The sequence below is a fragment of the Kogia breviceps genome, chromosome 6, assembly GCF_026419965.1.
Source record: "Kogia breviceps isolate mKogBre1 chromosome 6, mKogBre1 haplotype 1, whole genome shotgun sequence".
In the NCBI taxonomy this organism is placed as follows: domain Eukaryota; kingdom Metazoa; phylum Chordata; class Mammalia; order Artiodactyla; family Physeteridae; genus Kogia; species Kogia breviceps.
Window position 1 is genome coordinate 40,361,400 of NC_081315.1, and position 15,437 is coordinate 40,376,836.

The 15,437-nt window shown below is 35.9% G+C and overlaps 1 protein-coding gene across 12 annotated transcripts in view; it reads right to left on the bottom strand.

Annotated features, from left to right (window-relative positions):
* ADGRL3 (adhesion G protein-coupled receptor L3) overlaps positions 1–15,437 on the bottom strand; it is an 861,986-nt gene that overhangs the window by 323,318 nt on the left and 523,231 nt on the right. For all 12 annotated transcript variants that reach the window (XM_067035741.1, XM_067035740.1, XM_067035734.1 and 9 more), the window contains 2 exons: positions 9,480–9,494; positions 6,524–7,324 (listed from right to left, as the gene is read on the bottom strand). In XM_067035741.1, coding sequence (XP_066891842.1) covers positions 6,524–7,324; positions 9,480–9,494 — 816 coding nt within the window. The remainder of the gene's footprint in view (positions 1–6,523; positions 7,325–9,479; positions 9,495–15,437) is intronic.

The window sequence follows — 15,437 nt, forward strand, 5'->3', positions numbered from 1 at the left end:
TGAAGAGAAACAGGCAAATTCTTATTAAGCAGACAAAAAAGATATTATCCATGTGTTTTAAGGGAAATCTGACATGTCTCATCCCATAAAATTATACAACATGGTAGATTATTCCTGTAATTTAGGTATCTTAAAATTTTGGCCATTAATCATTATTATCTGAGAATTCAGCTCTGTGGTGGAAAGTAGTTATTAAGAGGGAAATACTCTTCTGCTTAAATTCATATTTTCGCTTGGCAACCCTATTCTAAGGTATTTGTTCATTGTCTAAAATTTTTTCAAAAAAACAGAGAAATAAAGCACATGTCAGGCTTTGTTATATAATAAAGTTAATTCTCACTTATTTATGTTAATATGGATAGAAGCAGAGTATTCTAAAGTGGAACCCCTCGCTAACCAGAAATCCCATTATAATCACTATTGCCAACCCTGACAAGATGTGCTAATAATGAGCAGCCAAACTATTTCAGTTCCACCTGCCTGCCCTCTGCTGGATGTGCTAATGAGCAGTGAAATGGCTACAGAAAAGACAGCTGGTGTGAGTGGGAAGCTTATTCACAAGTAAGTCATCTTTTATGACTGTGAGCTACACGTAGAAATAATCATGATTACTGTCCTAATAATTATACATTTATCAGGGACATCACTCTGTAGGAAAAAAAAAATTAATAAGTTAGTAACATTTGTGAACCTCGCAGCTTGTCTCCTTTATTAGGAGGGTCACCTAGATGTGGGATGAATGGCTAACACTGGGCTCAGCTGTACAAAGCCAGGTCCAGCTAGCTATGCTTTGTACAGGACTGCAATGTTGATATTCAGAGCCCGAAAAGGAGAAGGTGCTGTTCTAGGAAAGGTTTAGCCTTCAATTATGAAGAAGAAAAATACAAGACATGTCAAAACAAACATAAGAGAATTCAGCTGATGTTAAGTGGCAATGCAATAGCTACTGCAAATGTTGCAAGTTTTGGCTGTGCTCCCTGAAAAATCACCAGCAGCAATGCCCTTCAGGCAGCAGCTGTCACTACAGGCAATGAAGAAGCATTGGAGAGAAAAAGAGGGGGCTCCTTTGCAGACAGGCAAACAGATGATGCATAAAAATACAGACCTGGATGAAATTAGCAACAAGTAGCTATTTTTTCTTTCTGTAAAGTTCACTCAGCTACTAAGATAGATGGAAATTAAACTTTAGAGACAATGTGGCATCTCAAGTGGAACTGTGAAGCAATCATAACCCATACACTGAGGACAAGTTTGATTTAAAATCCCACTACTTTCAGGCTCTATTTTGTGACTAGGGTGCAACATATTTAACTAAATAGTTCAGGAAGCAGATTCAGCTACTTATTAAACACGTGACAGTTTCGAAATGTTCAAGATTCTCTGCCGAGCACTCACATTACTCAGCTGTCAAAGTAAAGGGCTCAGATATATGATGTGAAAATTACATTTTAACGAGGTGTCATGTGTGTTTAAAGTTCTTATTCATCACTACATAGCCACAGCTTTTACTGGAGACACAGATGCACTTAATTAGCATATTATAAGGACAGAAGGTTCACCTTATCTGCATTGTTAAACTGTTATGTGTAGGCTTTTTGTTGTGGTTTTAGAGTCTACTATCTTCAGCATATACAAGAATGATTACATTTACATAATCTCAAATGGCTTTCAAGAAAATGTGGATTGTATTTGGGAAGCAGAAGAGCAGGCACTAGACAGTAGTTACATGTCCTTATCATTGTGGTTCATACTGACTGCTTGATGTGTTTCACTAAACCTCAACCAACAGATTTTTAGATCTGTTAGACACACTAATTTCAGAAAAATTTTGGCTCTGTCTAAAAATTTTTTCTCTGTCTATTCTTATTATCAACCTGAGCCTACTTCTTCCTTCAGTAGGAAATAGTGGAAAATATTTGTATATTTGGCAAGGAAAGTTTGGGTTATTCAGTGGACACTTTAGAAACAAAATGGAAGAGTCAAAGAAAATACCTCACATCTTCTATTTATCAATGAATAATGAACTCAGCACAAGATGGTTTAGGAGAAAGAACTCAAGAGTGAAAGTCATTCAACACCAGTTAACTAAAGGCAAGTAAAGTAACTATTTAATTCCCTCACACCGGATATATCAGGACATCAGGTAGAATTTTAGAATTATGATGCTGACATGAGAATCACTCAAATAACTTGTGAAATAGCTAAGTATTGTTTGGAGGTTTTTAATGTGTATCTTACAAAAGATAGCCAATTGGAGGCAATGATGAATGTATAGTTTTATCATATTTTATAAGACAGGAAAAAGGCTCAGTTAAAAGTACATTTGAGAAAAATTCTAGATTTGCTAGTTCCCTGCTCAGAAAAAAAAAAAATAGCACTTTCATATTTACTTTATCCTCAGGTGCTAATGCTTACAGGCATTTTTGATACTGGTGTCCAAAACCGAATCAATCACCTGTCTGCAGACAAAATGTATTTTCAAAGGAGCACACTTATTTACTTGAATACAGTTTCTGTTTTCTCTAAGTTGAAAAAATTCCTGTAATTCATTAACCGAAAAATTTGAGAATATGTTCCGAAAATAAAATTCATTGAACAGTTGTTCACTTTCTTTCCCATTGTAAATACTGACTAATTTCTCTAATTACTTCTTCTGGAAGAAAGTGCATTAAGTGTTAAAGTGCTTTGGCACTTTTTAACAGACCAAACTTCCTTTAGGTTACCAAATATCGCTACAATCTGAGTGAAGAGGAGAAGTAGGTATGGGTGGTGTGTGGGGAATAAATGGGGTGACATAATACTTCTCGATCATAGGAGTGCATGGTAAACTGTGAAGAGGACTACCCGAGAAGCGCACATGTGATCTTAGTAAAACAAATGTTAGGACTAATACTCCCATTCCCATAATATGCTGAATAAGAAGGTTTAATATATATATATATATATATATATATATATATATATATATATATAAATAATTCATTTATTTATTTCTTAAAGTATTCAACAAATCTTGACACAGTATGATTTCACCATTGAAAAACAGAGGCAATTGTTTGGAGTGCAGATCTATGGTAATTATCTAATCATGAGAACTACAAATTAAATTTGCATCTGGAGAGTGTCTGACACATGGGGATACTGAGATCACTTCTGTCAAGTGAATGCATCCAGACACACAGCTTCAGTAGGCATACTTTCCACTACTAGTGTCATGGAAGGGAGCATGAACCTCAAGTTGGGCTGCACTTTAATAGCTGAGTAATTTTTAAATAAATTATACGAACTGTAGTGCCTTAAGACCCTCAATCAGATAATATGGATAATAATGGCCCTTGTACGGTTGGCATGCAGATTTTCTGTTAATTTTGCTATGCCTATTACATATATCATAACAATGATCTTCTGAGATAGGTATTATATTTTTTCCATTTTATAGTTGAGGAAACTAAGACCAAGAGGCTCAGTAGCCTGCCTATAGTCAAACAAGCACTTTAGGCAGAATCAAAACACAAGTCCTTCAGGCTCCCAGACCCATGTCCAGAAGCAGTATGCCACCTCCATGGATGCTTCACCTGAGGATTTTTATACATCTGAGAGAACATATTTGTCTCAACTTCCAACACCCAGATCTTTTAATTTACAGAATAGTAATATTCTGTAGAAGTAAAACAGATACCCCTTTACATAAAAACTTCAAAAGTGTGACTTTTTTTTTTTGCGGTACGCGGGCCTCTCACTGTTGTGGCCTCTCCCGTTGCGGAGCACAGGCTCCGGACGCGCAGGCTCAGCGGCCATGGCTCACGGGCCCAGCCGCTCCGCAGCACGTGGGATCCTCCCGGACCGGGGCAGGAACCCGCGTCCCCTGCCTCGGCAGGCGGACCCTCAACCATGGCGCCACCAGGGAAGCCCCAAAAGTGTGACTTTTCAATGATTAGAGCTCAGTTGAAATCAGAGCAAAAATACTCAGCTTGCTTCCAACAGATGGCAACAGAAAATATACTATGGATCTATGGAGTGAGAATTAGTCAGAATTAATCTTTTTGGCCCTAACATATTTATAGTAAGTTGGTTTCCCTACATAGACACATAAGAAGATCCGTAATAAGAATTCGTTGAAGGAAATTTCTTTGAAAAATGTCAATGTAATTTATACTAAAGAAAAACACTCAGTTGAAACTTTGTGTAGAATAAGGTGAACAGCCTCCATTAATGCTAACTGAAATTCTCATATTCATGCATAAAATGTACACTTATTATTATTCTACAGTTATTCTTTCTACCTCTAAACTGCTAAGTCCACACCAAAGTACTAGCTTTTTAATTTGAGCATTCATGCATGAAAATTGATAATTTTTCTTGTCATTATATATACAAATTTAATACAGCTGAAATCTCACTCTTTGCACAACATAAGAGAGCTTCACTGTCATTTAAAAAGAGTGAAAACTGAATCTCCTGGCTTAAGTTAGGAATTTGTTTCAAAAGCTGAACTTTATCATTTCTCAGTGTTTGTCACTTTAAAAACATGCTTTTAACAAATAGGAGCACTAGTACAAGTGGGCAAGATGGCTGATAATTTAACTCCCATAATCAAACAAACAAACAAAATTAAATGAGTGGTATAATTTTCCTATGTCCACAATTACAATGACATCATATATATGGATACACACATAATTTTATTAATGTACGTTAGAAATATTTTTTGGCAAGTCTAAATACATGAGGCTATGGTATCATCTTTGTCTTTAAGGATAATTTATAAAAACGAAGCTAAGAATTTGCTTCAGTCCATCAAATCAAAACCTGGAATGTTAATTAATTTTAACCTATCTATTATTCTAAACAAAAATAGTACATGATCTTTCCAATAAATAAAATTAATATACCTTACTGCCCCTTATTCACAAACATTAAAAGATGCTGAGTTATTATATATTATTTCTTTGGAGGCAATTAGAAATTACTCCAGTTACAATTAAAAGTCAAAAAGGGCTAAGAACCACTTGTCAAGGGTTTTCACTGTCAAAATATGAATTTTGGTTTAAGAACATCACAGATCTGAAAGAACTGTCTTCGCAGAATATTCCAGATGATTTGCTTAGGTTTTTAATTGAAGGGTGTGTTGGATTGAGTAACCTTACCTGTACAGAGGTTAGCCAGGTCTACGAGATTTTTGAGAACTTAGTAAGGAGAAGTTGCTTTTGCTGCTGCTGCATATTAGGCTTCTCCTTCCACACAAAGCAGTTCAATATAATATCAGCATTGTTGGCCATGGAAAGAATTGCTGTCACTCTTACAGGGATTAGAGAAAATGTCACCCAATTTGACATTCTGTCACAGTGAGAAGTGGAAAGGCATTCATTTATTCATCCATTCATTCACTCAACAAAGAATTATTGAGCCTTTATTTTCTATATGCCATATATGACACTAGTGTCTCAGAAGGCAGAAATAATGGTCAGATGAAAAATAATAAAAAGATGGGTAGGTAGGGCAAGATTACTGGCTCTATGGCACTTAGAATCTAACTGTATAAGAAGATATGTATATAGTGAAGTAAGTTAGTAAGCAGAATGACATGCTAGTAAAAGCAAGGTAAAAGCAATGCAGAAAATAAGAAATATTAACATGTAAGCACTAGAAGAAAAAAATTAAACTATGAATTGCTACATTACTATCAAAATTCAGATACCTATATCTTACTTTTCCATTATACTTCATCAGGAGGAACAACATTACTGCTAGTTAAAATAATTTAACTTCTAGACTAAGATAATTCTGCTCACTTGTGCAAATAGAAATGTAAAAGACAAAGCAATTTATGACTGTCTTTAAACAATATTAAAAGTAAACAGTATGTCCTAGAGAGGAAAAATACAATTTTAAAGAATGAGAATTAAAGCTTGTCTCATTTTTTTCAAAGCTGAGTTTTGCACTCCTGTTTCTTATAAAATTGAGATCTATTTTTTTGTCTGTATCAGTTATGTACATTTTTCTGTATGTATTAATTAGATACACTCAGACATATGTACAGTCAAACCGACAATATTCCCAGTAGGGGTGGTCATATATGATGCTCTTGGTGAGTTGAATATATTCTTCAGGCCTCCTGAAGAATTATATCAAGCCAACCCTTTGACATTTTCCAAGTGAAGAGCACTTTGCAGGGCATGTCACAATTAATTAGATAGGATGGCATTCTATTTTTGCAAAGGTTTTGTGTACTTCACTACACAAAGAACTAACTAGCTGATAATGAAAATGCCCTTCAGATAAGGGCTGAAGGTTGGAGACTAGCTGCACAGAGGAGGAAGAGTCAGTTTCTTACGCCTATACTTTTTTAAAGTTGAAAGTGATTAACAGCAACAATTTTTTAGCTGAAAAGACAATGAATAACTTTCAATACACAGGCCAGAAGAAAGACCACAAAAGGATGTCTAATCAAAATGTACAATCAACTTACTAAGAGCAAGTTGTAAATATTCCCCCTTAAAGTACCATCAAAAGTGAAACTTACCTGATCTACTATCCAGAGGTCCAAAATCCAAAGAATATTTCACGACGTGATAGTTATTCCATACATAAAGAAGGTTGTCCCTGGGATTGTAATCCACAGCTGCTATGTACTGGTATGAATTGGGAAAGGGTACATCCACCAAACTATCCTTACTTTGGTCGGTGTTGTAAATGTAGTCAATCTTATTCCCTGTGGCCTCATTGTCATCATCCTCATATACAGATTTGACCACATACAGAATCCCACATATCATAAATGCGTTGGAAGCTGACCTTTTATCATATGCAGTATCCCATGTCCCTTCAATCCGTAGGGTGTAAGGGTTCAACTGACTAATGACAATTTTACCATTGTTTTGCTCTGTTGCATAGATTACCCATAGCCCATTCTCATCCACTGCCAGGTCTATGTCAGATTTGCCTCCCCAACGGTAAGGGGAGGTATCATGGTAATTGGCATTTGCTATGATAGCCTCTCCACTCTTTATCCTAGTCCGCAAATCAAACTTTACTATGTTCCTGGTGCGCTCTTTATTGAAGAACAAAGCTCCGTCATACACTACAAATCCTGTGCCATCCACCCTGTGAGGGAGCTTGTAGGTTGTAGTTGGCCTTCCAGCAATGAAGTCATCCTTGGATGAGTACTCAGTCAGGGTATCAGTTCTGTAGGGGGTCCAGGGCATATAATAAATCTTGTCAGAAGCCTGCAGGGGGTCTTTGCACCATGCCCCAGATTGGTGGTCGGACTCAAACAAATGTTCACTCTGGTATACTCCTTTTAGTAGTCCAGGACAAAGAAAAACTGTTGGAAGGGAAAGAGTCAAAATAATAAATGTATTAATTTTAATATTTTGTCATATATTCTTATATTTCACCAAATGGAATTCAACGCTAACAAGAAATACCCACCACCACTTAATTATTTTGCTGTATTCTTCTGAGAACATAAAGTAGTCTTCCACATTAATTCTGACATTTATTCATAATCATTTTGATTTCATTTGCTGAAAAAATTTGGCCTTTTAAAGAGTGGCTGTGCTTTCCTTTGCTTTTTACCTTTGCAAGTGTGTTACAATAATTTTGGATATGCTATATATATAAATGTGACTTATGTCTATATATTCTATAGACATATAACAAATATATATTTTATATGTGATGGTTTTATATATCTTATTTGGAATTTTTAAAGATATTGTTTTCATTCTGATGCTATTAACTATTCTATACTTATTAAGAAGCATATGAAAATACAATAGTAATTAAAATATAATAACAAGGGAAAAGAAAAGCCCTGTAATACAGGCCACTGAGACTTCTAGGAAAAAAGCTCTTAAAGCTGCTATAGCACACACAGAGCATGCAACCCACACAATTAAAAATGAGTGATGGATGGATACTGGAAGGAAAAAGAGAAAGGAAGAAAAAGAAAGGAAAGAAGGAATAAGGAAAGAAGAAAAGGTGAAAGGTTACAGAGAAGAACCCAAGATCTAGATTTTAATCAGTTAAAAATGTCCTGTTAACAGTAGTATTGGAACTTAAAAACATGTACCTTTTACTGTTACATGAGAAGAACATTAAAAAACAAGATTACTTGCTACAATATTTTGCTGCTCATACTTCAGACTGAAAATGGGCAGGAATTATCTGATTTAGTTGATTTTTAGTATGATTCAGTAGCACATCATATGAGTGGTGGTAAAAAAAAAAAAAAAAAAACACAAACTTGGCTGATTCATCTGTAACGAAGGGGCTAAAAAGCAATGTTTCCCAAAGGGAGGTCCTTGAAGCACCTGTTTTAAGTGGTTTAGCCACATATTACACAGAAAGAAAACAGGGATCCCTACCCATCTGTGTTTAAGAACTATCATATTAAACATAATATCAGGATTCTAATAGCTGAGGTACATGAGTGAATCTCCAAGATGGAAGTGGGCAGGGTGAGCAAATTTCATAAACTAATTTGATCATGGAACCCTTTCTACAGAGCCTAATGGGGTGTAATGTTCTGCTGAACCTGCTATGGGAAACAGTGCTCCAATATTTTTGCAGAGCAAACATATTGAAAAATAATCATGCAGTCCACTGTTATGTTTGAAATGATTAGAAGTGTATTGGGAGGAGAAATTAGGAAATCACAAGAAATTTGGATGTTGACCCATATTTTAATGATTAAAGTATTATTCTCTTGGTATTAGTGATTAGCTCTTTAACAACAACTATAAACCTACATCCAATGGAAAACAATCTAAGATGAAACTCAGCTAGGGTCTACAGATTATTAAAAAGGAAAGTACATTATTAAAATGCCCAACGTTTTAATTTCAGAAAAATGAAAAGTTTAGGGGAAAAGTTAACTATCAAAATCTTCCATAGCAAGGATAGAGGGCCATCATCAAATTATACTCCATAATAAAATTGATTATTAGAAGAATTTCTCAGGATTCTAATATGATGTCTATAATTATAAAGGATGGGGAGGTATTATTGTCAAAATTGTATATAAACTTTATGCTAGTTAATAATCAGCCCTTGGTTACTAAAGCGATTTATTTTAAGGTATTTTAGAAAACCATCTCCCCTTTTCCCCTAATAGTTAAAAATTAAAGGAACAGGGGAACCACACCAGAGCTATGGAAAATTATCTAGTATAGAAATAAAAACAAATCTAAAGCAGTTACTATCCAAAACCATCTACCGTTTTTCTAACTGTTTGAATAAAGAGGAATAGAATGCACGGTTGAAAATTTTACACTATTAAACTGTTTTAGGATTTTAAAAAATCAAACCAGCACTGGTGAGTACAACAGACTAAAGTGAAGTTGAGCAGCAGAAGTAGTAAATAAATTTTCATAAAATAGATAAGAATTAATAACAAAATTATTTTAACTAGATGTTAAACTGTTAAATAACTTAGCCTATAAATAGTATATAATTTATGAAAGGTATTTAATTACCTTTTTGTTCCACTTCTATTGGAGAGAGAGAAGTAAAGAGAGAAAGGAGAAAAGAGAATAGATTAATGGTACGATATTGGCCAAGCACTTTTTATTCACCTCTTCCAAACTGAAAGTAAATAATTTATTTCACTCATACTTGCTTTATTGAACATTATGTTTTTTTAAAATACCCATTCCTCTATAAAATTATTTTTTAAGAAACAATCACATTATAAGCTTAAAAATACAGTACAAACTTGGAAAAAATAAGGCAAAAGTTAATCAAGCTAAGACTAAATAAACATACCATTCCAAATTACAGACATAGGGAACACAATATTCATAATAATAATACAAATATTTTCCATTTGAAAGAGGTTGGTAACTATACATAGAAAGCTTTCAGATAGCTGGGATAGTCTCATTTATTAAATATTATAGTTTATATCACTATTTAACATAATAGTCTTGCTTTTTACCCATCTCAAGAATTGATCTCTTCACAAGAAACTACTCTGTAATTCATTTCCTAAGGCCTAGTATTTTCTATATCTTGTCAATACTATGCGAAATGTACTTATAGGGAATGCTCTCATTCTGAATAAACATATTTAGAATCCTTATTGAAGAAAGTTCTATTCCTCCCACTCAACAATATTTTATATTATTGTGGAAAAATACCATCTTTCAGAAAAATCTGTATCTGAAGGTTGATATAAATAATGAGCCACCTGCCCTGGGCTTTTCTGAAATTCTTAAGTGAGTCTTTCAACAAACTCTTAAAAGAATAAATTGGTATCCTCAAACACGTTATAGTTATGTATCTTTCAAATTAGATTCCATTATTATTTTAAGATATTGGCTAATACAAGTCAGGGAAAATTCATGGGAATTATAACATTCATGAAACTCATGAAGCAGCATCTTCTTTATCTTATAAACATTTGTCTCATTGGAGACAATTTGCCTAGATCACAACAAGAAAAAATAAATCAATGGGAAAAAAGAGAGAAAGAGTCAGGAAAGAATGGGTGTGTAATATAAACTTTGAAAAAAAATCACAGATTGCAAGTGATACAAATCTAAGATAATTTCAGTGGAAGGGATAAATTGAGCTACTATGCACAATAAATAAAACTACAGGAAAATTTTAAAACAAGGGAGAAATACCGTTTTGGATAGTTACTTTTAGGTGAGGTTTTTGTGCATTGACCAATGCTCATGTCTTCAGTTGTTGGCAAAATCACACTCATTTCTCTCCACTGACTTTTTTTGAAAGCTCAGTATCACACGTGTTAGAAGACAAAACTGGTATATATGAAAAGTTATGCTTAGGAAGTTGTAAATGAGGTTCTCTTCTTAAGATTCCTTATCTCATTAATTTACAAATCTTATTTTTAGCAATATTTCTAGGACTCTTAAAAACTCTATGATATTCATACTGTTAAATTTTATCATCATTCTCAATTATGGATCTTTATCAAGTAACTGTAGTGTTCACTGGACCGTATGCCTCATTACAGGTTAGTTAAAAGCTTTACGCAAGAGATGCACTTCATGCTATGACTAGGTTACTAAAAAACCTGAGTTCAGACTGATAATTAGAAGAAGCATAACTTAGCACCTTAAAAATTATTTAATCAGAGGAGTTTCAAGATGGTGGAAGAGGAAGACGTGGAGATCACCTTTCTCCCCACAGATACATCAGAAATACATCTACATGTGGAACAATTCCTACAGAACACCTAATGAACGCTGGCAGAAGACTTCAGACCTCCCAAAAGACAAGAAACTCCCCACGTACCTGGATAGGGCAAAAGAAAAAAGAAAAAACAGAGACAAAATAGGGATGGGACGTGCACCAGAGGGAGGGAGCTGTGAAGAAGGAAAGGTTTCCACACACTAGGGTGGTGGGTGGGAAGCTTCAGAGCCATGGAGGAGAGCGCAGCAACAGGGGTGCAGAGGGCAAAGCAGAGAGATTCCCGCACAGAGGATCAGTGCCGACCAGCACGCACCAGCCCGAGAGGCTGAGGCTCGGGTTTCGGAGGTCAGATCCCAGGGAGAGGACTGAGGTTGGCTGCATGAAAACAGCCTGAGGGAGTATGTCCAGGAAAAGGTCTGGACCTGCCGAAGAGGCAAGAGAATTTTTCTTGACTCTTTGTTCCCTGGTGCGAAAGGAGAGGGGATTAAGAGCGCCTCCTAAAGGAGCTCTAGAGACAGGCGCAAGCCGCAGCTATCAGAGCGGACCCCAGAGACAGGCATGAGGTCCTAAGGCTGCTGCTGCAGCCACCAAGAAGCCTGTGTGCAGAGTTCACTATCCACACCTCCCTGCTCAGGAGGCTGTGCAGCCCACCACTGCCAGGGTCCAGTGACCCAAGGACAACTTCCCTGGGAGAACGCATAGCACGCCTCAGGCTGGAGCAACTTCACGCCAGCCTCTGCCACCACAGGCTCGCCCCGCATCTGTACCCCTCCCTCCCCTTGGCCTGAGTGAGCCAGAGCCCCTGAATCAGCTGCTCCTTTAACCCCGTCCTGTCTGAGGGAAAAACAGACGCCCTCGGGCGATCTACACATAGAGGCGGGGCCAAATCCAAAGCTGAATCCCCGGAGATATGTGAACAAAGAAGAAAAAGGGAAATCTCTCCCAGCAGCTTCAGGAGCAGCAGATTAAATCTCCATAATCAACTTGATGTACCCTGCATCTGTGGAATACCTGAGTAGACAATGTATCATCCAAAATTGAGGAGGTGGACTTTGGGAGCAATGATATATATACTTTTTTCCCTTTTTCTCTTTTTGTGAGTGTGTATGTGTATGTTTCCCTGTGTGATTCTGCCTTTATAGCTTTGTTTTACCATTTGTCCTAGGGTTCTGTCTGTACGTTTTTTGTTGTTGTTCTCTTTTTCCTATTTTTTTAGTGTATTTTTTAGTGCTTCTTATCATTGGTGGATTTGTTTTTTGGTTTGGTTGCTCTCTTCTTTCCTTCTTTCTTTTTTTAAATTACTTTTTTAAATTTTTAAAATAATTATTCTTTATTTTTTATCTTAATAACTTTTATTTTATTTCATCTTATCTTTTTCTTTCTTTCTTTCCTTTTTGCTCCCTTTTATTCTGAGCTGAGTGGACAACAGGCTGATGGTGCTCCACCTAGGTATCAGGGCTGTACCACTGAGGTGGGAGACCCAAGTTCAGGACATTGGTCCACCAGAGCCCTCCCAGCTCCACGTAATATCAAATGGTGAAAATCTCCCAGAGATCTCCAGCTCAAAGTCAAGACCCAGCTCCACCCAATGACCAGCAAGCTACAGTGCTGGACATCCTTTGCCAAACAACTAGCAAGATAGGAACACAACCCCACCCATTACCAGAGAGGCTGCTGAAAATCATAATAAGGTCACAGACACCCCAAAACACATCAGACCAGACATGGAACAGCCCACCAGAAAGACAAGATCCAGTCTCATCCACCAGAACACAGGCACCAGCCCTCTCCACCAGGAAGCCTACATAAGCCACTGAACCAATATTAGCCACTGGGGGCAGACACCAAAAAAAAAACAGGAACTATGAACCTGCAGCCTGTGAAAAGGAGACCCCAAATACAGTAAATTAAGCAAAATGAGAAGACAGAGAAACACATAGCAGATGAAGGAGCAAGGTAAAAACACACCAGACCTAACAAATGAAGAGGAAATAGGCAGTCTACCTGAAAAAGAATTCAGAATAATGATAGTAAAGATGATCCAAAATCTTGGAAATAGAATGGAGAAAATGCAAGAAATGTTTAAGAAGGACTTAGAAGAACTAAAGAACAAACAAACAATGATGAACAACACAATAAATGAAATTTTAAAATTTCTCTAGAAGGAATTAATAGCAGAATAACTGAGGCAGAAGAACGGATAAGTGACCTGGAAGATAAAATAGTGGAAATAACGACTGCAGAGCAGAATAAAGAAAAAAGAATGAAAAGAATTGAGGACGGTCTCAGAGACCTCTGGGACAACATTAAATGCACCAACATTTGAATTATAGGGGTCCTAGAGGAAGAAGAGAAAAAGAAAGGGACTGAGAAAATATTTGAAGAGATTATAGTTGAAAACTTCTGTAACATGGGAAAGGAAATAGTCAATCAAGTACAGGAAGCACAGAGAGTCCCATACAGGATAAATCCAAGGAGAAACACACCAAGACACATATTAATCAAATTACCAAAAATTAAATACAAAGAAAAAATATTAAAAGCAGCAAGGGAAAAGCAAAAAATAACATACAAGGGAATCCCCATAAGGTTAACATCTGATCTTTCAGCACAAATTCTGAAAGCCAGAAGGGAGCGGCAGGACATATTTAGAGTGATGAAAGGGAAAAACCTACAACCAAGATTACTCTACCCAGCAAGGATCTCATTCACATTTGATGGAGAAATTAAAACCTTTACAGACAAGCAAAAGCCAAGAAAATTCAGAAGCACCAAACCAGCTTTACAGCAAATGCTAAAGGAAATTCTTTAGGCAGGAAGCACAAGAGAAGGGAAAGACCTACAATAACAAACCAAACACAATTAAGAAAATGGTAACAGGAACATACATATAGATAATTACCTTAAATATAAATGGATTAAATGCTCCAATGGAAAGACACAGACTGGCTGAATGGTTATAAAACAAGACCCATACATATGTTGACTATAAGAGACCAACTTCAGACCTAGGGACACATACAGACTAAAAGTGAGGGGATGGAAAAAGATATTCCATGCAAATAAAAATCAAAAGAAAGCTGGAGTAGCAATCCTCATATCAGACAAGTAGACTTTAAAATAAAGACTATTACAAGAGACAAAAGAGGACACTTTATAATTATCAAGTGATCAACCCAAGAAGAAGATATAAAAATTGTAAATATTTATACAACCAATATAGGAGCACCCAAGTATATAAGGCAAATACTAACAGCCATAAAAGGAGAAATCAACAGTAACACAATCATAGTAGGGGACTTTAACACCCTGCTTTCACCAATGGACAGATCATACAAAATGAAAATAAATAGGAAACACAAGCTTTTAATGATACCTTAAACAAGTTGGACTTAATTGATATTTATATGACATTCCATCCAAAAGCAACCAATACACTTTCTTTGGAAGGGCTCATGGAACATTCTCCAGGATAGATCATATCTTTGGTTACAAATCAAGCCCTGGTAAATTTAAGAAAATTGAAATCGTATCAAGTATCTTTTCTGAACACAACGTTATGAGACTAGATATCAATTAGGAAAAAAAATCTGTAAAAAATACAAACACATGGACGCTAAACAATTCACTACTTAATAACCAAGAGATCACTGAAGAAATCAAAGATGAAATCACAATATACCTAGAAACAAATGACAGTGAAAACAAGACGACCCTAAGCCTATGGGATGCAGCAAAAGCAGTTCTAAGAGGGAAGTGTACAGCAATACAATCCTACCTCAAGAAACAAGAAACATCTCAAATAAACAATCTAATGTTACACCTAAAGCAATTAGAGAATGAAAAACAGAAACAAAACCCCCAAAGTTAGCAGAAGGACAAAAATCATAAAGATCAGATCAGAAATAAATGAAAAATAAATGAAGGAAACGATAGCAAATATCAATAAAACTAAATACTGGTTCTTTGAGAAGATAAACAAAATTGATAAACCATTAGCCAGACTCATCAAGAAAAAAAGGGAGAAGACTCAAATCTATAGAATTAGAAATGAAAAAGGAGACGTAATAAGTGACACTGCAGAAATACAAAAGATTATTAGAGATTACTACAAGCAACTGTATGCCAATAAAATGGAGAACCTGGAGGAAATGGACAAATTCTTAGAAATGCACAACCTGCTGAGACTGAACCAGGAAGAAATAGAAAATGCGAACAGACCAATCACAAGCACTGAAATAGAAACTGTGATTAAAAATCTTCCAACAGACAAA